At 48.8% G+C, this 24,180-nt stretch overlaps 2 protein-coding genes across 2 annotated transcripts; both read left to right on the forward strand.

Moving 5' to 3' along the window:
• The first annotated feature begins 5,448 nt into the window (after positions 1-5,448).
• Positions 5,449-7,010, forward strand: LOC136473197 (alpha carbonic anhydrase 7-like). Its single transcript, XM_066470879.1, has 3 exons — positions 5,449-6,203; positions 6,458-6,511; positions 6,751-7,010. The coding sequence occupies exons 1-3, from the start codon at positions 5,499-5,501 to the stop codon at positions 6,838-6,840; spliced, it is 849 nt and encodes a 282-aa protein (XP_066326976.1). The 5' UTR covers positions 5,449-5,498; the 3' UTR covers positions 6,841-7,010.
• Positions 7,011-11,417: 4,407 nt separating this feature from the next.
• LOC136473199 (alpha carbonic anhydrase 7-like) lies at positions 11,418-13,327 on the forward strand. Its single transcript, XM_066470880.1, has 5 exons — positions 11,418-11,794; positions 11,889-11,995; positions 12,061-12,331; positions 12,535-12,588; positions 12,995-13,327. Exons 1-5 carry the CDS (start codon positions 11,468-11,470, stop codon positions 13,079-13,081), a joined length of 846 nt encoding a protein of 281 aa, XP_066326977.1. The 5' UTR covers positions 11,418-11,467; the 3' UTR covers positions 13,082-13,327.
• Positions 13,328-24,180: the final 10,853 nt, after the last annotated feature.

Genomic DNA, 24,180 nt, shown 5'->3' on the forward strand with positions numbered 1-24,180 from the left:
TACGTAAGCAAGGTCAACTAGTACGGATGGTTATTTATTTAAACATGTTTTTGAGCTAGAATTTGATCGATATTTGATAGATATAGTTTTTATTTTTTATAGATATATCTAGTGGTGTAAAAGCTAGATGGCTGCCCCGAGAGACAACATGGATGAATAAATGATGGATATTATCAACACCGGCACTCAATTGGCTGATGGTGACCAGTAGGATGTAGATGACGGGAGTCAATACCTGGCTCTTGAAGATAACCAAGAAAATATTGTGCAAGAAACACTGGCGATGTATATATATTTATATATATATTTGAATATTATATATATATTTGAATATCTATCATCTATTATGTGTACATATGATATTTATTTATTCTTTTTTATACGTAGCCCTCTGGATCGACGACCACAACGGCGAAAAGCAAAAATATTCGAGGCCCAAAAAAGCCATTGGAGGGGTGCTACATAATATCGGAATTCAATATCGAGACAGGCGAACCACTTGGTCCACATGCAAGAAAATTCGTGCAACACTGTGGGTGCCTTGTAAGGGACAGACTTTCGATCAGTGCCCGTGAATGGAAGCAAAAGATCAACGAGCCTCATGTTAGTTTTGTCTCTGATCTTGATAAGAATTTAATTTGGGATGATATCCTTCAACATTTCACATTGCAAGCAGATGATTATGATGCTATCAACGATGATGAATTGAAGGAACTAGTTCGAAAATGGGCTATGAAGAAGATGGCCACACAATTTCAGACTTGGAAGAAATCCCTATACACGAAATACATCAAGAAGAACCTAACGCCCAATTTCAATACTAGTGGCCCGCTCATGAAGTTGAGGCCCTACTGGAATGATTTTGTACAGTACAAAACATCGGAAGAAGGTGAGGAACGGGTGAGAAGGAACCAAGAGAATGCCCGACAGAAGGTATACCACCATGGCATGGGATCAGGTGGCTACGCGACTGCCATTCCCAAGTGGGAAAAATGGAAGCGGACATTCTTGCCAAGGGTATCACACTAGAATCACTCAATTGGCTCAAACGCGCGAAGAATTGGTTTTTTGCTCATGGGGAAGATTGGACCTAGAGACCGGGAAGCTGGTTCACGACCCAAAACTCGAAAGAGCAACACAAAGATTTTCTTATGCTCTACAAGCTAAAGCTATTGGTGTGTTCAGGCCCAATAGAGAGAAGGATGAACTAACGTATGCCATCGGGACTGCTGAACACAGTGGTAGAATGAGAGGTTTAGGACAGAACATTTCTTGGGAGCATGGTTTCCCTAACGACAGAGATACCTACAGAAGCCGATAGAGAAGGAAAGATGAGGAAGCAGCGCGGATCAGTAGGTTGGAGGAATATGTCCGTGAGTTACGGGAGGCATTGCTTCAAGCATAAGAGCGCGAAAAAGACATGTAAGCTAGAATGCAGGACGAAATCATAAAGCAAGTGCAAATAGCAATGAGTGCCCAAAGGCAGGCATCAGATCCAGGAATCAACATTAATATTAGCCCCCCTGATCAGTTGAAAAGCAGCTACGCTTCCACGGAGTTGCCAAATCAAGATGACGCAATGCTACGTTTTCCCGTGGATGACATCACTGCACCGTTTATATCATGTGAGCTACATATTCCAAAAGGGAATGCCACAATCATGGTGGCGCTCGGTGTTTTTTCTCCTCCAGATCCTACCAAGACACCAAGAATCCAAGGGGTAATAATACCATCTAGATATGTTAGCGTCTCAGTGGATAGAGTTAACAAAGGTTTTAGTGATCTGGCTCTTGACATTCCAGGAGGTGATGGGAAGAAGACTCTAGGAGAAGCAGAGAAGACATTCATACTATGGCGCAAGCGCTACATCATTATTCCTGGGGTCTCTAGTCCACCGCCGCTTCCTCAAGTACCAGACAATAGGTGCGGACAAAAGTGAATGAAACAATTTTTTTACTAATTTTCTATTGACATGCATGATTAATAATAATAATTTCTTATACCTAATTATTCTTTTTTGTACTCACACAGCAGGGCCTCCACCAACCTAAGTCCAATTATTCAATATCCAGATCATCATAGTGCTCCGGGCAATGATTATGCAACGCCGCCACCGCCGCCACCTCCAAGGAGGTCTCCAACGCCTCCAAGGAGGTCTCCAACGCCTGCCCCGCCTCCCTTCATGACCAAGAAGCAGCCAGTTCCAAAGAGGTCCGCCCCGCAAATGAAGCCGTTGGCCTACCAGCCGGTAAAGAAGAAAGCCTCCTCTAATCCAGTTATTCCCCAAAAACTGGCTTACGAGAAAAGTGAAAAGGAATTAAATGCTGCAGTACAAAAAGATGTGAGCAGTTTCTTTGAAAAAGTAAGAAAGCAACGAGAAGCGAGGGAGAACTCGGAGAAACCGTACTTCTACCTACCTCCAGATCTTCTAAGAAAGAAGGTGGACCAGAAAAAGTGGGAATCTCAAAAGACCCTGTCAAAATCAGACTACGACCGCTCTCTCACCAAGACATTTGAGGCGAAGCAGAAAAAGACTAGAGCAGGGAAATGTGTTGCACAACTCGGACAACAATCGCAACAATCAGTCCCCTCTCTTGTCATTCGTAATGAATATGATTCAAACTTAGACGTACTGGACGTCGATTTTGAGGACCTAGCTCGGTTTTACGAGGATACCGGTTTGGACCTTGCCCAAGTGCTCGCTGAAGGACCATCTGCTCCGAAAATAAATCCTTGGAAGAAATTTGAACATGAAAAGAGTCTATACAACCCTGAGGCCTTAGGTGAACTGGATACGCAAATGTACCAGCTAAACAAGTGGTACATGGCGGCGTGTGAATAGGGAGAGACCTTTGTTTCTGTCAGAGTTAGAAACCAACATTACTTCCGTGGCGATGACATTATATATGTCGAGTTTTCAGAATTACACCAACTATGCCACCTGGACTCTCTCGACAAAAGTCTCATTAGCTGCTATTGTCTAGAAGTATGATTATTTTCTACTATTAAAATGTATATATATAAAGCTATATGTATATATATAAATTATATATCCTCACACTATATTTTTATATATGCAGATATGAGATGACAGAACTCAGAAAGAGAAAGGATAATGATGTTGGTTTCGTTGATCCAAATGTCGTATTCAAATACCCTAATCCCCCGCCTCAATGGAAAGCTGAACTCGAGAAAAATCTCATGAGGTTCTCAGTGAACCAACAAAACAAAGACATACTCTTCCCCTACAACTTCTTCAAGTGAGTGTTAAATAATTAATGTCGATCATATGGACATTTGTTCAGTTATTTGCTTACTAGCTAAGCTATCTCCCATATATATATATGTTTACTCTAGTTAATGTCGATCATATTTATGTATAAAAACATATGCAACAATCACTGAATATTGATGGTCATCGATATGGCCAATAGTCGGTTGAGCATCTTAGACTCATTAAGAAAAGAGCAAACAGAGTACTAACACATGATAGATATTATCCAAGGGTAATTTGGTCTCTCTAGCAACTATATATACCCTGATCTCTTAACTGCAACAATTATTAAAGGGCAAATTAATTTTTTATTTTATTGGACGCAATGTTTGGAAAAGTTTCATTGAGGAACACCACATAAAATATTGCAAAGCGCCACTGGATGTAATCGCACACAAAGTAAGTACTAGCTACACGCGCCCCCCCCCACACATATATATATATATATAATTCAATTAACACCATGCATGCTTTTAATTCACCGGATCTTTTTTCTCGTAAAAGTGGGTTCTGAGGCAAGAACAGGGGAACAACTACTGCGGATACTATGTTTGCGAGTTCATTATGACGTACTAAAAAAGAACTCCTGAAGAGAACCTCAAAGTATGTTATATAAATATATTCATATATTCACAATTTCTTTTATTGCTCATATATATAAGTAATCACGTGACCAATACATATATATATATATATATATATATATATATATTAATACTTTTTCTTTAATTTTTATTGAAGACTCTATGGTTGAAGGAAAAAATCATATGACGTAACCAACTGAAAGCAATTCAAGAGACCATAGTAGGATTTCTTAATGACCAGGTCCTAAACCCCACCGATGAGTTCTACAATGACGTGAACGAAACATGGAAGCAAAACCAGATGGAGTGAATTTGTTATGCCAAGAATATGATAGAATATACAATGCAAGCTTTATTTGTAATATACATATACATATTATATGTACATAAAATAACGTACAATATATATATATATATATATATATATATATATATATATATATATATATATATATATATATATATATATACACACACGTTAGTTTCATACTTTAGTTTGTACAAAATGTTCGAACATTATAAACGTGTAGAATACGTATATTATTAGCAACATAGAATGCGTATTCGAAAACCTATTCGAAAACCAAAACGAATCATCAATTGAAAATAGAAACAAAAAAAAACCTTTAGTCCCGGTTGGTAATACCAACCGGGACTAAAAGGCCGGCCCACGTGGCCAGATCGGGAGGCCTCTTTAGCCCCGGTTGGTATTACCAACCGGGACTAAAGGCCTTTAGTCCCGGGCGTGAAACTGGGACTAAAGGAGAGGCCTTTTAGTCTCGGATTTGTGCTCCCGGTTCTAAAACCAGGACTGAAGGGGTTGATAACCCGAAGTACAACCTGTTTCTCTACTAGTGTCATCCGTCCCAAATTATAAGTCGTTCTAACTTTTGACATATTATATATTACTAAACATAGTAATATATGTATGTACACTATCTTTTTGGAGATTTTCTTACCTTGAAACCCTAACACCGGCGAGCTCGTCGTCTCTGACGCCGATGACCTTCTCGTCAGAATTCTAGCCACCGCCTTCTCGCGTAAAAGAAAGATGAAGAAGATCAGTTCAAGGACAAGGCATGCGTACCGAGCACGAGCAGTGGTTCAAGTTGGACAAGTTACCCAATTTGCCGGATCCACGGATCGACCAGAAGTAGTGCTCTGTCGATCACGCGCAGCCCCGAACACGTGCAGATATGCTTGAGGGCGTCTCGAGACGACTCGGTGTAAGTGTAACGCCTTCCATTCGTCCCTGTACTCTGCAACCAAGGCACGAAGCTAGCAGAGAAATGCATATAGACGCCGTCATCATCAGGCCATTGTTTATTTCTCCGGCGGGCGGCGGCATAGATATGCACTGCGTACGTACGTGCTCTCGTCCTCGCTCATGGCAGGTGGTTTCTTTTCTTTTCTGATTTCTCCCCCGGCCCGGTCGACATGATCGGGCCGCCGTGGCACGCGCGCGGCTACCTGTGTTGACGCGGTCCAGTCCGACACCGGCCTCATTCCTTCGACTGATGACTCCCGTAGTTATTATTACTATATAACCACCCCATGCCGGACCCTGTACCAGATCACCTAGCACAACGACCAAAGACAGCAAACTAGCTAGACGCCCACCGCGCAGCACAGCAGCAGCCATGTCTCCAGCTCGCCGCCACCTCCGCCTCGCCGTCGCGGCGCTCCTCACTGCCGCCCTCCTGCTCTCCGCCGCTGTGCCGGCCGCCAGAGCGCATTTAGAAACCGAGCACGAGGAGGAGTTCAGCTACATCCCCGGCGACGAGCACGGGCCGGAGCACTGGGGCAGCATCAAGGCGGAGTGGGCGGCGTGCGGCACGGGGCGAATGCAGTCGCCCATCGACCTCTCCCACGAGCGCGTCTCGCTGGTGCGCTCCCTCGGCTACCTGCACCACTCCTACCGCCCCGCCGAGGCCTCCATCGTCAACCGCGGCCACGACATTATGGTGAGGTTCGAGGGCGACGCCGGGAGCCTGGTGATCAACGGCACGGCGTACTACCTCAAGCAGCTGCACTGGCACTCGCCCGCCGAGCACACCGTCGACGGCCGCAGGAACGACATGGAGCTGCACCTGGTGCACGAGAGCGCCGAGAAGAAGGCCGCGGTGATCGCCATCCTCTACGAGGTCGGCCGCCACGACGACGCGTTCCTCCGCCACCTGGAGCCCTTCATCCGGCGGATCGCCGACGTGCGAGACCGGGAGGAGCGCGTCGGTATGGTCGACCCGCGGCGCGCACGCGGCAGCGCCAGCGTCTACTACCGCTACATGGGCTCCCTCACCGCGCCGCCCTGCACCGAGGGGGTCATCTGGACCATCGTCAAGAGGGTACACGCTTTGCATTGGCCTTTGTTTGTTCACTTCGTTCACATGCATGCATCACTCATCATTCGATCAACGATATTCGTGTATTATTAAATTGACACACACTTGCATTGTTGGTTGGTTGGTCGCATCACGATCATATGATTCTTTTCTGTCGTGCACGTGCCCATCCTGTGTCGCCCTGGCTTGGGTTGGTGAGGAAATTTTTAGTACTGGTTCCATCTGTTTTTCAAGCGTTTTTTGCCTCTTTTCTGCAGGTTCGCACCGTGTCCAAGTACCAGCTGGAGCTTCTCAGGGAAGCCGTGCACGACGTAAGTCCGTCGGTCTCGCTAATTTCCACACGCGTTATGAGTTTGCTCGTACTTTTGCCTCTGTTTTTCTACTGGAGTGGAAAGTAAATATGTCCCTGCCACTGCACGTCCCCGTACCTGTTGTTCAAACTCAAACATGGCTGGAATCAAAAGCAATTTGAACGTATAGTGTGTACGCTGGTTTTGGTTTTTGTCGGCCTGACCAAATCTCGTCTTCGCGTGTTTTTTACCTGCTGCAGGACACGGAGAACAATGCGAGGCCGCTTCAGGAGGCGAACAACAGACACATCAGCATCTTCCGTCCTAAGCCCGATGATAAGCATTATTAGGGCCCGTTTCTAGCCTCATATTAGTGATGTGTACATATCGGCTCGACATGGGGGCACCAGTAGGACACGTTAGTGATATGATTCAGTTCGAGTGAATTCGATAGCTTGTATGGTTGATATTCTATTTGTAATTCTTTCTATTTAAGTTCCTTTGTTATATGAGTAAATAAAAATGCTTATTCATGTCCACTTTCATGGGCATTAGGCATGTTCATAAAATTTTGTTTTTTCCATGTTGATGTGGGAATCAATTTGACTTGAATACTAAACTGCCATTACATGAAAAAACATAATAGTGATCGGTCACTTATCTATCCTTCGCATCAGGCCAAATATTGATACATATTCCAAGGAATGACGGACCCAACAGAGCGCGGATTGAATTAGGTCAACTAAAAACTAAACTAGGTTCCTTGCTAACTCGCTCAACACAAATAAAATCATTCTACCACCGATGCTCTCTCTTCTGTCTGTCATGGCAGCAGTGATGCTGACCCCAAGCGTAGGTGGCGCCGGTGCATGCTGGCCAAGGCAAACAATGGCTTGGATAGTGGCTGCTATGCTAACAATTCTACATGAATTCCTTTTGTGTATTGTTCCTTGGTGGTTATTTTTACTTGTGCTTGTAGGTCATCAAAAGTAAGGGGATATTTTGCCAAATGGGGTTTGGCCTTGTGATTCTTCTCATGCCAACTGACCTCAATCTTTACCTTTTAGTGGTTTTTGATAACTTGAATGAGATTTTGTCTCATTGGTATCTCTTCTTGGCTCTTAAGGTTCTTCTCATCCCAAGTAACTATGATCATAGCTTTCTACATAGATTTTTATCACTTGGATGAAATTTTCGGTTTTTGTCTTTCAAACCATTTCTATCTGCATGGATGTTGTCAACACGCTCATCAAGGGGGAGAATGTGAAACCAATGATATCTTAAGGGAGAGATAGTGTAAGGTTACCTTAACGGGGAGAGTGTGAAAACCAAGTAGATAAGGACATTTGTTTGCTTGTGATGAGTGACAAATGATGAAATAACTTTGAGTGTCTTTTGGGTTGCATGAAGCTTTTATGTCTCTTATTTTACTCTTGAGTTGTGTTTATCCATTGCCCATTATTTGGGAACGAGATTTTTTATTAGAACTTTCATGATCCTTTCTCATATCAGGTAGCCTTGTGTTTGCTTTTACTTAACTTTTAGGCACTTGAATGATAACTTTTTTCTTTCAAATTTCTTCTATGAGCTTTGGTGATGGTCAATACATTCATCAAGTAGAGATTGAAAGACAAAGTTTTTTTGACTAACATTAAAATTAAGAGGAAACATTAGTCCAGTGGTCATGTTGTCACTCAATGACCAAAATCACTAAGTAACCTTGCTGGGTGCCATTTTTCTTAATTACACGACGCTCCAATGATAGTGTAGCTTCGTCCTCCATTTGGCACTCTTGTCCATCCTTCGCTCAGTCACTTGTGCCATTCGTTCGTGATTCTTGACATTTTAAGATCTGGTTGTAGTGGTGTGTGCTAGTTGTAGAGGTTTTTGAGATCTAGTTGCTCAATTATTTTTTGTTGATTCTTAAGATTCTTCAATATGATTACTGAGTGCATTCTTGGTGAAGGAAACGTGCGTGTTCTTTGTGGATGAATGATGAATATGGCTACTAAATCTTGGATGATCTACTTCTGAGGTTTTGAGCAGTACTTTTACATCCGCTAGGTACTCATTTTTTCTATGCAAACAATTACCACATGCGGATGATGTTAACTTGCCGCCAATGCTAATAGAAATTTACAGGTGGCTGGCATAATCTGTACGATAGTGAAAACCAATTTATATAGGCGGGTCATGCAAAGTTGCTGCCAGTGAAAACTAACGGATATATTTCTTTTACGACAACAGAAATGCATTATCTTCACTGTTGGTTCAAAAAAACCGCAAGTGAAAATAGAAAAAGTACCGTCAATAGAAATTATTTCTATACTGACGAGTGAGACACAATGAGACAAAACTCAAAGACCATTTTTTGGTAATGCTAAGAATCAGACATGTGTCCGTGGCTCCACGCAGGAGGCCTCTATTGGTGGATCCGACGTCCAGAAGGCTATCTATCCTATCCCCCCGTACCACACAGCCGCTGCCACCTCGCCGCGTGAGGTCGCACCCACTTGACTGCTATTGTCAACTCCACCGCTCGTCGGGGGCACCACGTGCGCCCCTATCTTCGGGGCCGCGCCGCTGCCTGCCTGCTGTCATCCCCCTTCTCCACCGTGACCACATAGCTGAAAGGGCACGAGCAAGCAATAGCAGGGCGAGTAGGGCGGGTATGCATGCTCTGATGCGTGTCTGTATATGGGGGCATGCAACCAGAGGGAGCACGTGGGAGATAGCCACCCGACGTGGGACCCATCGCAGAGGCAGTCTGGAGCGTTGCCATTTTGTGCAAATCCGTTTTGGCCGCTAGCAGGCCTAGCTGACAGCCTAGGGAGGTGCGCTCCGCTGGCTGTTCAGCCGGACGTCCTCTAGTGTGCAAGGGCAAGTGCGCCGCGTGGGCCGCACGGGCGAGCATGCGCTGGGCTGAGCGGCAGGCGCAGCGCGGGCGTCTAGACGCTAGACGGGCACTCCTGTCCGGACTTCCGGGCCCTAGTAAGCCCCAACATTTTTCTACAATCCATCGATGGTACACCGCCGAGAGTTGAGAATACAAAAGGAAATCATAGGGCTTGCAAACCACGAGAAAGAAACAAAATACAGAGACGGAACTGAAAGAACATGCATGTCCTAGTCATTCATGCGATTAAACTGAAATATCCACAGAAATTCTGAAAATATTTTGCAAGCATAGGACAAGATGCCACCCTAACGTCAATGGTAAGTCAGATCGACCAAACGGCTGAGGCTTTCAACAACCCGGTGTTGAATCAAACGTCTAGCAGTGAGATATGTACATCAGAAAGAAGGCTCACGAAATCCACACTCACGCCGTCAAAGTATATCACAGGTCCCCAGTTGAAGGAGCACAGATCTCTCCAGTACAATTTGACTGTTTGATCGGTTCAGAGATGATAGAACGCCGCGCCTGTGGTCTTTACTCGGTACAACACCATGTGGCATGCGCAGAATTAAAAAAAAATGGTCCAAAAGCAATGCTGCAGAAAGCCAGAAAGTGCAGGTAGAGCGTCTTTCGCTTCCGTACTCCGTGACGCGCCCGAGACAGAGCAGGGGTGATTTTCGCTGTTCCATCGATATAGTATTAAATATAGATTAATTACGAAACTAATTATATAGTTTATGACTAATTTGCGAGACGAATCTTTTGAGCCTAATTAGTTCATGATTTGACAAAGTTTTGCTATAGTAAACATGTGCTAATGACGGATTAATTATGTTTAAAAAATTCGTCTCGTAGAATACTGACGGATTATGTAATTTGTTTTTTATTAGTATCCGAACACCCTATGCAACATCCTTCCGACACACCTCCTAAATTTTAGTAGTTAGATCCAAACACCCCCTAAACAAATTTTCAGACGCCACCAACCAAGGAACCGGCAGCTAGCGTAATTTTCAGACGCTAGCTAGTTGCTTGCTGGTGTACTGTCAACACCGTAATAGCCCGTGACCAAACAAGGTTTAGGTTTAGGTTTACAACGCAAAGGGGAAGAAACGGCCAGTTGATGGAGCAGCCACGCCACATAATGCAGTTTCGAGAACGCCGTCCATGGCCGATGACTCCACCCCATCACCCATGGATGATGGATCGAGCACGAACGGCGTTTATTTCGAGTTGACAAGTTACCAAATCACGGAGTATATGAAGCCTAAAAAACTGGTGTTGAGACCAAATATCCAATTTGTCGCCCACACCTGCAACGCGTGTAAGTACGGTAAAGTAAAATGTGCCTTTAAGAGCATGCGCTCTTACCCCTCCACTGGATTCCTATTGAGAAGTGCACGTTGATAGAGTCACGTTGTGGTAACAGCATACTGGCATGACAAACTTTTTCATTTGAAGAAGCCCGATCCGTGGCCCGTCAGTCTGTCTGTGCTCGTACTTATGTTCCCGACTTGCATTGGTGTTATTGGGCATGTCCGTTTCTCTTATAATCTATCTTTTTCAGCTTATTTTTTTAGTTGAAATGGTGTTTTTCTCTTATAACAAATCAGTCAGAACAGTGTTTCGATATGTTTTTTCAGCGAAGCGAACGGGCCATTATATTACACCGAGATCTGATCACTAGTATTTGTCTTTCCAAAACTAATACGCATGCTATTATGTAATTTAGATTATGCAAAAAGGATTACGATGCGGTGGCTCGGAAGAAGTCCCCGGTTCTACTGGTCTTCGCCCCGTTCGTTTGAGCTGATTTGGCTTATAAAAGTACTATTGATTAATTTGATATAAGAGAAAAATATTATTCATTGACCGATAAATCAACACTTATAAACAAATACGATCCAGCGAACGGCTGCTTGTCAGTAGACAAGTCCACGATGCCTCCCTGGCCCACAGCGTCCTCCCTATTTTACGTATATATTCGGTGCGGGGAGCGCCTCTTCTTCCCAAATCAGCTCAACGGCCAAAAACACCAACCAGCGCGCACAGAGAGGCCAGGCTACAGACAGAAGAGCATGGGTCCAGCTCCCCATCTCCGCGGCCTCACCGCCGCCGCGGCCCTCCTCGCGGCGGCCCTCGTGCTCTCCGCCGCCGTCCCGGCCGCGAGAGCCCAGGAGGAAACCGAGCACGAGGAGGAGTTCAGCTACGTGGTCGGCGACGAGAACGGGCCGGAGCACTGGGGCAGCATCAAGGTGGAGTGGGCCAACTGCAGCGCGGGGCGGATGCAGTCCCCGATCGACCTCTCCCACGAGCGCGTCTCGCTGGTGCGCTCCCTCGGCTACCTCACCCACTCCTACCGCCCCGCCGAGGCCTCCATCGTCAACCGCGGCCACGACATCATGGTATGTCCGTATGTGACAGCAGCAAGGCGTTAGTAGTTCGCTGGTGGTGCTAGGATCATTGATGATTGATGTCAGGCTGAGTGATTGATTGCAGGTGAGGTTCAAGGGCGACGCTGGCAGCCTGGTGATCAACGGCACGGCGTACTACCTGAAGCAGATGCACTGGCACTCGCCCACCGAGCACACCGTCCACGGCCGCAGGTGAGACTCGTCGTCCGTCGTCGTCGTCGTATTCGAGCTACTAAAGCGTTCGCGTGCGCTCGCAGGTACGACATGGAGCTGCACCTGGTGCACCAGACCCTTGAGAACAAGACGGCGGTGATCGGCATCCTCTACGAGATCGGCGGCGAGGACCCGTTCCTGCAAGCGCTGGAGCCGTCCATCCACCGGATCGCCGACAGGCAGGACAGGGAGGAGCCCGTCGGCGTGGTGGACCCGCGGCGCGCGCGCGGCAGGGCCAGCGTCTACTACCGCTACATGGGCTCCCTCACCACGCCGCCCTGCACCGAGGGGGTCATCTGGACCGTCGTCAAGAGGGTACACACTTTATTTGCATTAATTTCTCATCAAATTCCCAACTTTTCGCCTCCAGAGATCATCCATTCCATTCCATCATGACATCATTATTCGATCATGACTGGCGCTGACCGATCGACCAACAGTCGGCATGTGGGTTGGTGATCGATTTCGCTGAGATTTTTGTAGCATTTTTGCTGATTGTTTTTGAATGTTTTGTGCAGGTTCGCACCGTGTCCAAGCACCAGCTGGAGCTTCTCAGGGAAGCCGTGCACGACGTGAGTCCATCATGTCCCTACCTTGTTTAGATTGTCTCAAAATTCCAAGTTTTTTCGCTCTCTCTCCATCACATCAATTTTTGGACGTATGCATGGAGTATTAAATGTAGGTAAAAAAATAACTAATTGCACAGTTTGGTTGTAAATCACGAGACGAATCTTTTGAGCCTAGTTAGTCCATGATCGGACAAAGTTTGTCAAATACAAACGAAACGTGCTACAGTGTCCAGATTGTAAAAATTTACAATCTAAACAAGGCCAGGGGGTGATCTAGAACTTTGACCAGCATGCTGCAGGATATCTAGAAGGCGCCAGGAAAGCTGGTTTTTGTTTGTTTTTTTTCTCAGCCTGACGCCCTGACCAAATTTTTGTCTCGCGTGTGTTTACCTGCTTTCCCTACTTTCAGGACATGGAGAAGAACGCGAGGCCGGTTCAGGACGTGAACGACAGAGATATCAGCATCTTCCGCCCTAAGCCCCATAAGCACTACTAGCATAGAGGTTCCATGGTCCAGCAGCGTAGTTAGTAGTATTAGTGATGCATCATGAGCTGAACACCCGTGGTTCAGTCAGACCTTCATCAGAATAATATATACATACATATGAGTTACATTCAATTGTTGGATGGTTCAGTGTTTGGGAGACAGATGTATATGATTGCAGTTTTGTTTTGTAATTCTTTCTACCTCTGTTATGGGGCTAAATAAACTAAGAGTGCATCACCTTCAGGTCCGCTCTTCTTCTTCAGAAAAAAGGAAAAGAAAACTTGTTGATGCGCATGAGGGACTCGATTTGATTATTGTTGAGTACTTGGCACCTCAAACATGACTGTCTAACAGACACTGTCTTTGTTAAAAACATAAAAAATTTACAAGGATTTGATTGTCGTTTAGCAGTAATCACACACATATATGACTATATATGAGACATTGAGACTATTAAGCCAGCTGGATTTGTCTTCTCCCTGCAAAACAAGAAATATTTTGAGTATATGTCAGAAACATGTAGGATGCTTATAGTAATAAATGAAACAGAGATAGTACAGAGTACTGTAATACAGACCAAAATTCGGGTCCGATCGAGAGGCCTGTTGGGTAGTAATGCGAGCCAATAACTCCAACAGCTCCCACTGTCTTGTTAACGAATCAAACAAAGCGCATGTTTAGTTCCCAAAAAGTTTCTCAATAAGTGTTACAGTAGCCATTACATCGAATCTTGCGATACGTGCGAGCATTAAATGTAGACGGAAAAAAAACTAATTGCACAGTTTGGTTGGAAATCGCGAGACGAACGTTTTGAGCCTAATTAGTCCATGATTGAACACTAATTGCCAAATAAAAACGAAAGTGCTACAATAGCTAAATTTCTAAATTTCGCGGACTAAACACAGCCAAAGAATGATAATAACTATGAAAAGAGTTCTTAATTAAAGTTTCATTTATTGATTCCCCTTCTGTCCCCTGCCCAATCAACTGTAGCAAAGCCAAGCACAGCAAGGTGCATGCTGGAGCTGGAGGAAGGAAACAAAAACAAGGACAGCCACGACCACGGACCTGACAAAGCAGACGACCACGCAGACCTCGCGCCATGTGCCCTGGACCAGTCCAGTATAAACAAGTCCAGTTTTCGGAAAAATACAGGGCAGGTCTCGGGCAGCGCAGCTCTGCTTTTTCAGACCAGAGTGCCCCATTCTCGTTCATATTTGAACGGCGAAGACAAAGGCAAATGCGTGAGTTACCGTTGGCGAGAGAGGCGACAAATGCGTGCTTCTGCCGCGGTTGGTGGTGGTGGGTGGTAGAAAAATGCAGTCGCGGTTGGTGCCGCAATAGCAAAATAGAAACGGCCTCATCACGCCGGGCGACGAGTCTCAGTGCAGTGGAACAGCGATTAACTGAGGGGGTAAAAAAGCTCCGTGGATGGAAGCGGTCTGCTCGTGCCGACGTGCTCGGCTTAGGTGACGACCGGCACCGACCGACCACCCCTCCTCCTCCCGTTTCGGCACCCGCCACCCGGTCACTTGTCTGTTGCCATGTCGGACTTGTGCTGCTCTGGTGACGCGAGCAGACGGCTGCTAGAGGCCACCGTCAGGGGCTCTCTGAAGACGAACAAGTCTCTCCACGACGTGTGCAACGGCGAGTTCAGATGCGGCAGAAGCAGAATTGTCCGTGCAGTGCTGCTGTGTGAGTGTGAAACCCCTCCCCGGTGCCCACGCGGTCGACGTTCCGCTGAGGTCCGCGAATAACATAACATCCCTGGTATATATACGCGGTTTGACGGACCATTTGCCCAATGCAAAGTCCGTCCACGTATAAAGAGTGAAAGAGATCCTCAATACTCGAAGTAGCAGATCCTGAGTGAGATGTGGGTAGCGAATCAGCGGACGTGTACTGGAACCGTGGAACGGCCTGTGTTGTGAATCTTATTAACTGCTTCACTACGCTACAACGACCTTCTAAGTTTTGGACTGCTGTTCCATCACTCCGAAAGTGTTCCTTGGATTGTTTTGGTTATTGCTGAATACTGAATAGATTTCGCTTTTGAGGGCCTGAATACTGGAAAGATTAATGTTCAGTACTACTAGTACAAAACTAAATGCCATCCAAGATCCGACTGCCATAGTCTTTGTTAAGAATAAAGATATGCCTACTGCCTAGGATTTCATCCAGCTGGAGTTCTCGTTCTGTGCAGTGCAGTGCGCATGAACTCCAACAGCCAGCTCCACTTTCTTAATCTTTGAGAGAACAGGAGGCTGATCCCTACTCCACTTTCTTAATTATCAATCAATCAGTGAGTGATTAGCCACTAATTAAGTGCAGGAGCTCTTAAGATGTTATTTACCTATCCCTGATCTCCCACGTGTCCCCGTCTCTTTACGGCCACCACGGCGAGATGCTCGAGGAATCATGGACAGTGACGAACCTGAAACAGGGCAGCCTCACAGTTGTTGCAACCAGCTGACACCGGCAACCATCGAGTTCAGTCCTGGCCTGCGCGCGCCATGTGCGATGGACCATTTTGAAATCACCATGTCACGACTGATGGGCTGCCCGGGCTGAATCAGGAGCTAGGCGCCACTACGGCCCAGGAAGCCGTCTGAAAGAGCAAGCCGGTGGTGCGTGTGCGACACACACACACACTGTAGGCATGTGACGCTTTGCGCCCCTGCCCATGTAATGGAAGCTGATACTTAGGCGCATGAGATTTGTAAACTCTTGAACCCTAACCTTCTGTACTCGTGCACAAGTCAGGGTCCCTACTTCATCTGGAGTTCTTGGGAAGGCTAAAATGGGCTCAAACATGCTGTCCGGTGTAGGCTAGTTCTGCGAAGGCAGCAGCTAAAATCAAGCCCAGCAAACCATCTTACCCATGCTATTCGGCCCATGGCTCCTAAAACCCAAATAAGCACGCTGACGAGGTAAAGGAAAAGGCCCTTGAACTCAAATACCAGGCATTTGCCAGCCTTCAACTATGAAAACCAGATTTTAAAGGAAATTTCCCATTCAGGTCTTTAGCTCTTCCTTTACCCAGGCACCCTCCCCCTTCCCCCGCCGCCAGCCACCAGCCTCACCCGCCGGTCGCCGCACGGCACCGTCGGCCACCCAAGCAGCCCCTCCCCAGCCCTCCCTCTCTCCACCCCCAACCCCCGCGTCCTCATAGAGCGCGGTTCTAGCTCCCGCCGGACCTGGGCAGATGAGGTCGACGACGCCGACGAACTAATCCGTTCCCCATCCGCCGGCCTCAACCCTAACGCGGAGCCCTTCTCCCCGGCTGGCTCGGGGTTTGGCCGGGGCGAGAAGCTGTCCTTCACCGACTCGGAAGCTTTCTTTGGCTCCGAGGCGCCAAGCATGGCCGCCGCGGAGCGGGGCAAGGGGTCCGCTGCCGCTGGTGTCCGTCGTAGGAGGCCCCATCGTGGTCGTCGCACTCGCAGGCCGCGCGCCCCGGGGGGGTTCATGGCTGACGCGCGTCGCGCCCACCGGCACGACGTACCTGCGTGACTGCGTCCCCACCCAGGCTGCGTTCCCTCGTCGTGCACCCGACCAAGCTATCGGTGGACCCAGACCCCGATGGGTTCCGCGAGGTCCATAATCGGCGTCGTTGGCGCCGTCGGCCTTCCCCCGTGCAGCCGAGGCCGGTGCCGGCGGACCTTATTGGACTTTGCTTCAACTGCTTGGGCGACGACCACGTCAAGGCAGATTGCCACTTCCCGTCGCGTTGCCGTTCCTGTCGCCGTGAGGGCCACCGGGCACGCAACTGCTCGTAGCCCTCCATCGCGGTGGCAGAGCTCGCCGGCCGGTGTCCGGGGTCGTTGTGGGGTGGCCCGCTGTCATGCTTCTCCGGTGCGCTGGCGGGCGGCGCGGGATGACACGGTCTCCGCGCGCTCAATCTCTACCGGCAGGTCGCCCTCCGTTCCTCACTGTTGTGCCACGCCTAGTCCCAACGCCGCTGACCGGCGGGCAGCGGTCGTTGCCGCCACTAACCTACCGCCTCCAGAGGTTGACGCGCACCCGGCTCCTACTTCCGCGGCTGTAGGGGAGGGCCGCGCGTTGGAGGTTGGCGCCCGCAACGCTGCCTTGCGTGAGGTGCTACGGGAGCAGGCGCTTGAGGTGCAGGTCGGTGGAGGGCCATCGCAGCGCCCTCGCCTGTAGATCCGTATGTAGGGAGCGCCGCCGGTGCCTCACCGAGATTGACCTCCCTTCTGTCGAGGTGGTGGTCGTTCCGCGTTTCGATGAGATCAACGATGCAGAAACTGCCTTGTCACTGGCATTGGTCGCCCTTGTCGGTGGCACCAGACTGCCGGTCACGCCGGCAATGGTTCGTGAGCACCTACGGGTCGGCTTCGGGGTTGACGATGCGGCCATGTCAGTCGTGCGTCATGCCCCCGAGGACTTCATAGTCCGCTTTAGTCACAGGGTGGACCTCGAGCGAGTGCTAGCCGCTACGCCGGACGGCTCGGCGCCGTTCACGCTAACCTAGCGCCGCTGGACGCACCTCTCTCGTGCGATCGCCGCCTCCTTCACTTTCAGGGTGCTCGTCGGCATCAAGGGTGTCCCCGCCCACGCCCTAAGTGAGTTCGTCGCACAGCAGCTCCTTGGATCGTCCTGCGCCCAGGTTGAGCTAGCTTCCGCTGAGGCCGACAGTGTCGATGACGACGATGCCCTGGTGCTCTTCGTCTCGGCGTGGTGTCTTCACCCGCTCTTGGTTCCCGAGCAGAAGCTCCTCGTCATCCCGGAGCCGCCGAAACCACATGACCCGGGCATCTTGTTCCTCAGGGAGCATGAGATCATTCGCTCCCACCTTCCGATACTTCACTACCTTGCTCGAATGCGTGTGATCGAGTACCAAGACTTGGAAGCATCGTCGAGCTCGTCGGATGAAGATGGCTTCCTCGACGCGCAGGACTCGGACGACAGCGGGGACAGCAACTACAACGGCTACCATCCGGGCATGGAGTCAGCTACCCATACAGACTGCTCCCCCAGGTACAGGCTTTCTTCAAAGCTTCAACATTCACAATCATAGGTGACGGTCGCACCACGCTTTTCTAGGAAGATCAGTAGATCAATGGCGACTCGATCATTGACATCGCTCCATGCCTCTACTACCTGGTTCCGAGAAGAATTCGCCAACAGCAATCGGTCTGCGATGGACTGCAAAATAGGAACTGGGCACGCAGTGTCAGTCACTACCGGAAACCTCAAATTTGCCAAGTGTTTTTATGTTTGACGAGTGCATTCCTTCGGGCACTCAGCAAACAAATTCTTTGCCGAGTGCATTCCCCAGATCCCATCGGTGGCCGGCCCCTCCCCTCCTCCCGCCGGCGGCCGGCCCCTCCCCTACCTCTCTTCCCCGGCGCCGGCCCCTCCCTCTCCTTCCCCGGCGCCGCCCTCTCTTCCCTGGCGGCCGACCCCTCCCTCTCCTTCCCCGCCTCCCCTCTCTCCCCGGATCCGGCCGCCACGCCGCCCCCTCTCTCTCCTCGGCTTCAGCCACCGCGCCACCCCTCCCCTCCTGATCCGGCCCCGCCGTCTCCCTCCCTCCCTCCTGGATTTTCCCGGATCCGGCCGCCGCTCCGCCCCTCCCCTCCAGATCCGGCCCCGCCGCCTCCCACCACGCCCACCCACAACGCCCCACCGTGCTCCTCCCCGCGCTCCTCCCTGCGCCCCAATGCGCTCACCGTGCCATGGACGACGGCGGGAGGCCCTCGGCACGGTGGCCTGGCACAACGACCCAAGGCGCGGCAGCGCTGGCACAGACGGGCCCTAATGCGGCAACCCCGGCGTGGTGGCGGCGCGGTGACCCCGACGAGGTAGGCCCTCCTCCTCCTGGATCTAGGGTTGCAGCGAGCTTTTCTCCTCTCTCTTCCAACTCCGATCCAGCGCTGGCAGGACAGCGCAGGGAGGCCGACGGGACCATGGGGAGGTGGCGCGGCTGCGTCGGGTGTCGCGGGGAGGATGATGGTGGTGGCGGCCGGCGGAGCAGGAGGTGGTGGTGGCGGCCGGTGGCTGGTGCTTGTTTTTTTTTTATTTTTTTTCAAAAAAATGTTTGCCGAGTGTTTTTGGGGCACCTGACAAAAAACACTCGGTAAAGAATATTTAACTATTTGTCATTCTTATATAAATGCCACCTCTCTGATTGCTATTATTAAATGAGAATCTACATTTTCGCCACCGGCGAGAGCATATGCATTATATTCTTGCTATTTTTAGTGACATGACATTCAACATCAGACCACACCAGCGCGTGGAGAACAGTTAGCTGCAACCTGCAGACGACGATGCATCCAAAAACACCGATTTGCCCCTGCCTTTTTCATTTGCTCAGCGCACATGGCATCTACCATCACTGTCGTGTGGGCCTTGCGCATCATGTGTCTCAAAATCAATCGACCGACGCCAGGATCAGCTCGGCGATCAACTGCCGCATTGCGGAGCAGCCACTCCATGCCAGCCTCGCCGCATCGCCCCGTGCGTCCAATGAGGTCCCGCTCCGCAGCACGTGCGCCAGGGACACGACCGTGGACGACGCGTCGGCGGCGAGCCCTACTGCCACGCGCTTCTTGTTCTCCTCCTCGATGCAGTCGGACGTGGCGATCGGTGATCTCCGATTTCCCGCAAAGCAGGGCCTAACAACGGAGCAGCACCACAGCTACCTGCGCGGCCACCGGCTCGCTGCACATGCAGCGGAGAATGGACGCGGCGCTGTCCGCGCGGCCGCCAGCAAGCCTGTCCCCGCGGCATGGCTCCCGGAGTATTGTACCCTAGTCCTCTATAAATTGGAACGGCAAGAAGCCAACAACATTTTTCAAGTTCACAAGAATGATGCCATGCACTAACGTAATGGAAAGGGAAGTACATAGGTTATTAAAGAATTTGCAAGGACGGCGCCTAATTCACCGCGGCAGAGCGGAGAGCCGGAGCGTCGGCAAAGGGGGGCGTCATTGGTGTGGGCTGCGCGGGGCGAATCTACAGCATGTTGTCGGGGTCGCCCGTCGCCCGATCGGCCGGTGACTTCGGAGTAGCTCCTGTTAGATCAATCTACGCTAAACTCGCCTAGGACGACCTTTCAGCTTTTCTGTTTCTGGTTCGTTCCTCGAACTCCGCCTGGCACCTGCAGAATCGTGGCATCCGCTCGCACCTCGTGGCCACGGATTGACGGCTGGCGCATCAGTTCGAGCCTACAAGTTTGTAGTGCAGTGAAGGTACTTAATCCGCAAATTTGTAATTGTTTAATTAATCTATCCGGTCTTCTATACTTCCGTTCACACAGACCAGGTTCCATTCCATGCCTCTATTGGCTTGTGACTCCCATGAGATCTTAGATTTATTTATTTGTTGTTTTTTTTTTTCAATTGTTTGAGATAATCGGAATTCAGAAGCAAACATGCCATTGTAGTCCCGTTCATAGAGAGAGCTTTCTTATCTTCATTCAAGCAAGATCTAAGGTAAAAAAAATTAGTGGTTTCTAGTCATATAGGTGTGGCGGCTTGCACATTATTCATTATGTGCTTGGGTTAATATATAAAAGAGACACATTGTTGTCAATCATGTGAGTGAGACCTCAGTTTCATGTCTCAAAGTTCACATTAATAGTTTGTTTGCTAAGCCTGGATTGAGCATAACACAAGTTAGGCCAAGGTTACGATGATGTCATAGTTTGACTTTAGAATATGGATGACCGCACTCATAGAGTGAAACTATAAGAGGTAACCATCATTATAAAATTTTGTTTTCTCCGATAATGATATTGCTAATTTCATTCCCCTATAATTTTGTATTATGCCATCATTATTAATATTTATGTATGTTATATGCATGGTGTTAGGTTACTATAAGTTTGGGTCGTCATGGGTCTTTACCGACCCCGGTGACAGTTTATCATAGATTCGTCACTACCGCACCGCGGCGTGGGTGGCGACGATGGCATGGATAGAGGAAGAAGACCGAGGAGAAGAATGGACGGGTTTGAGGGCATCAAAGCCGTTCTCCACGTCGTGGTCCAATTTAGCATTGCCATGTCAGCAGAAACGATTAGAAGAATATAGTGTGGGAGTATCTACTCTCTTCAATGGTAAAAATGTAGATTCATATTTAATAATGATAATCGAATAGATGGCATCCGTAAAGTGATAAATAGTTAACTATCCCTGACACGAGACCCATAGAGTCGATAGCTTAGAAATTGAATTTAAAAAAATCCTATGAATTTTCTAATATTCGATCAGATTTTAGTATTTTAAATGCATATTTATTTCAGGAAAATATTTAAACTTTTTTTAAAAAATATTTTACAATTTTCATAAACTCTAATTAGTCTCTTTCAACTATCGTAAAAGCCTAATTTATCTCTCTCGCCGTTGACATGGTGCCACATTAGCCAAAGCCGTTTTAAAACAAGGAGTCTAAAAATCAGATTTTTCATTTAAGGAAGACAAATTAGTTTTCACATAAAAGTTGAGGAGGTCATATGAACTTTTCCAACATTTTTCCATTGTGGCCGTTTGCAGCCCACGAGCTTGTTTCTTTTTTTGAGCAAAAGCCCACGAGCTTGATGGAATCCATCTGGTCTTCGCACATAAAAGTTGAGGAGAGGTCTGAGTGCCGGGCCCAACAAGCCTGAGAGGGTGAGAGACAGACGGAGCCAGACACCTCTTCAACCGCCCCTCCTAGGGTCTCCGTCGCCGACTCCAATTCCACATCTCAATTTCGATTCGGTTGACGAGGTGCGCACGGTTTTGGCGGGTATATATAAAGGAAGCAGCCATCGCAATTTTTTCCTCATCGATCTAGATCTATTCAGGCATCCACAGCACTTAATACTCCTGCAGGTTCAGTTTCAGGATCACGACGAACATGGAAACGCCGTCGTTGAGCCACGTCTTCTCGTGACCATCCAGCTTACTGACCAACGGGCAAGATCATTTGGCGATGGACGCCGGACCGGGTTTATTCTGCCAAGTCCGCGTACAAGATGCTACTGTTGGAGATTTAGGCAATTTCAATATTAATTTAATCCAAAAAAGAATTAAGAACAGGTTTGTAGCCTCGTATATATGGATGTGTGATCTAAGTGACATGAACATATAGATGATACTAATAATCATGATTTTAATCGTTGACCGACGATATGGGATGAATTAGAACATACCCAGCGACACTAGAGCCGGTTGCGCTAGCCGACATAGCTTCTGTTGGAGTAGTCGTCCCGCTCGATGTAGTGCAGAGAGGTTGCAGTGTCGATCTCCCGCCGCCGCCACGAACGCCGGGAAGAAGATGAAGTTGACGAACGATCGAGCAGTCGCGTGGTCGCTCCCCAAAATCCCTATGACCACCCTTCACCCGAGCAGATGAACATGAAGACGACCCGGTTCCGGAGGCCTACTCTCCCTATTCCTGTGCTCACAGGAACAGGGACGGAGAAGCCCAGGATGCAGCGGAAGTGTGGAGACTTGTGTGCATTAGAGACAAAGCCAACTGAATATTGAAGTGTGTCTTTTTTTTATCTCGGGCCAGCAGGGAGTGGAGAGGGCGCGACGCCAGCGGGCATCAATTTTCACTTTGGGTGCAGAAACTCCTAAATTCCCGTCATTATTGCATGAACTTTCCCAATTGGGGCAGAAACTCCCGTCACTTAGTAACTCCAGTAACTTCTACCCATAAATGGCTTGGGTGGTAAAACTTTTCATGTTCTGCACCGCGTGTGTCGCGTCGGCCATAACACGGCACGGCCACGCCTCCACTCAACCATCCAATGTAGGCAGACACAGCTCGCTCATATAAGCCGAGTCAACATTCAGTCCATATCCCGTATGGGACTAAATAATATCGCGCACATTATTTAATACGGGCCTTAGAATTTATTTGATTTAATTAGATAATATATGGGCCTGGCCCACATTAAATCTAACAATCCCACCAAATTCGAAGGCACATGTTAAATAATCTCAAATCCGTATTTCTTTGATATACCAGAGTTTCAATGGAGACCGTTAAGTTGAACATCCGTCTAGAACAAGGGTTACACTCATTCACAGCTGAACAATGGATTATGCCTTTAATTGGTAGTTTTGTGCAAATTGAGTTTCACCAAAGTTCTTTCATGGTACTAGGCTGCTACAAGCACCCCCTCTGTTTTGAAGCATATAAGTCACACTTCGATGCCTTTCATGAGTATCTAGAGATTACCCACATCTTATAGTGTTGGGTTCATAAACCCGGGTCCCTCATGGACCAGCTTCCCAGCAAAATCTCAGCCCAGCAGGCAACGTTGCGAACGACGCACGACTCCTGGGCCGGCCCAAAAAACCTCACAACATGCTAGAAGGGTGATCCTGGCTCTTTTCCGACTCCAGCCCGCCTCTCCGACTAGAAGGCCTGGCCAAGGAGGAACGGCGCTCGCTTCCGACTCTAGCCCGCCTCTCCGACCGGAAGGCCTGGCCAAGGAGGCACGACGCTCGCTTCTGACTCCGGTCCGCCTCTCCGACTGGAAGGCCTAGCTAGCCCGCCTCTGACTCCAGCCCGCCTCTCCGATCGGAAGGCCTGGCCGATGCTTACAGCTTTTCTCTGATTGGCGCAGTCGGAACCAACTGAGACCAACCGACCGGGGACGCCCGCTCGGTGAGGACCTAGGAAACGAGCAGAATAAGAAAGGCAGGGCGCTCAAGTCAACCGTAATACCAAGGACCATACCCTGTACCCCTGCAGCACAGTGCCGATAGGGCATGTCAGAAGGGTGCCCTGCCACCCTCCAAGCATGTCAGAGCCCCAGCAGTGTTGTGGGTGCCGACGTTTGCCCTACAGTGTTGTGGGCGCCCTCAACTCCCATACCAGACGAACACGGTAAACCCCCCCCCACATGCCTCTAGGCATCAACAGTATGGTAGGCGCCGACATCTGCCATACCAGAAGAAGACGACGGAACCTCCCACATGCATCTGACATTAACATTGTTGTGGGCGCCTACAATCATCATTGTACCCAACGGCGTGGGCAACAAGACTTAATAGCATACGTAAACTCTCCATCTCTCGCTTGTAAGGCCATCCCCTTCATCTATAAAATGGGATGCGCTCTCTCTCAATAAGGGGATCAATCTCACA

Source organism: Miscanthus floridulus, chromosome 8 (genome assembly GCF_019320115.1).
Source record: "Miscanthus floridulus cultivar M001 chromosome 8, ASM1932011v1, whole genome shotgun sequence".
NCBI classification, from domain to species: Eukaryota; Viridiplantae; Streptophyta; class Magnoliopsida; order Poales; family Poaceae; genus Miscanthus; species Miscanthus floridulus.

Excerpts from the sequence above, each read along its gene's own strand:
- LOC136473197 (XM_066470879.1), top strand. The coding sequence starts at position 5,499 with ATGTCTCCAGCTCGCCGCCACCTCCGCCTCGCCGTCGCGGCGCTCCTC. Across the intron at positions 6,204-6,457 it reads TCTGGACCATCGTCAAGAGG|GTTCGCACCGTGTCCAAGTA; the intron begins GTACACGCTTTG and ends TCTTTTCTGCAG. Across the intron at positions 6,512-6,750 it reads TCAGGGAAGCCGTGCACGAC|GACACGGAGAACAATGCGAG; the intron begins GTAAGTCCGTCG and ends TACCTGCTGCAG.
- LOC136473199 (XM_066470880.1), top strand. The coding sequence starts at position 11,468 with ATGGGTCCAGCTCCCCATCTCCGCGGCCTCACCGCCGCCGCGGCCCTC. Across the intron at positions 11,996-12,060 it reads CACACCGTCCACGGCCGCAG|GTACGACATGGAGCTGCACC; the intron begins GTGAGACTCGTC and ends GTGCGCTCGCAG. Across the intron at positions 12,589-12,994 it reads TCAGGGAAGCCGTGCACGAC|GACATGGAGAAGAACGCGAG; the intron begins GTGAGTCCATCA and ends CCCTACTTTCAG.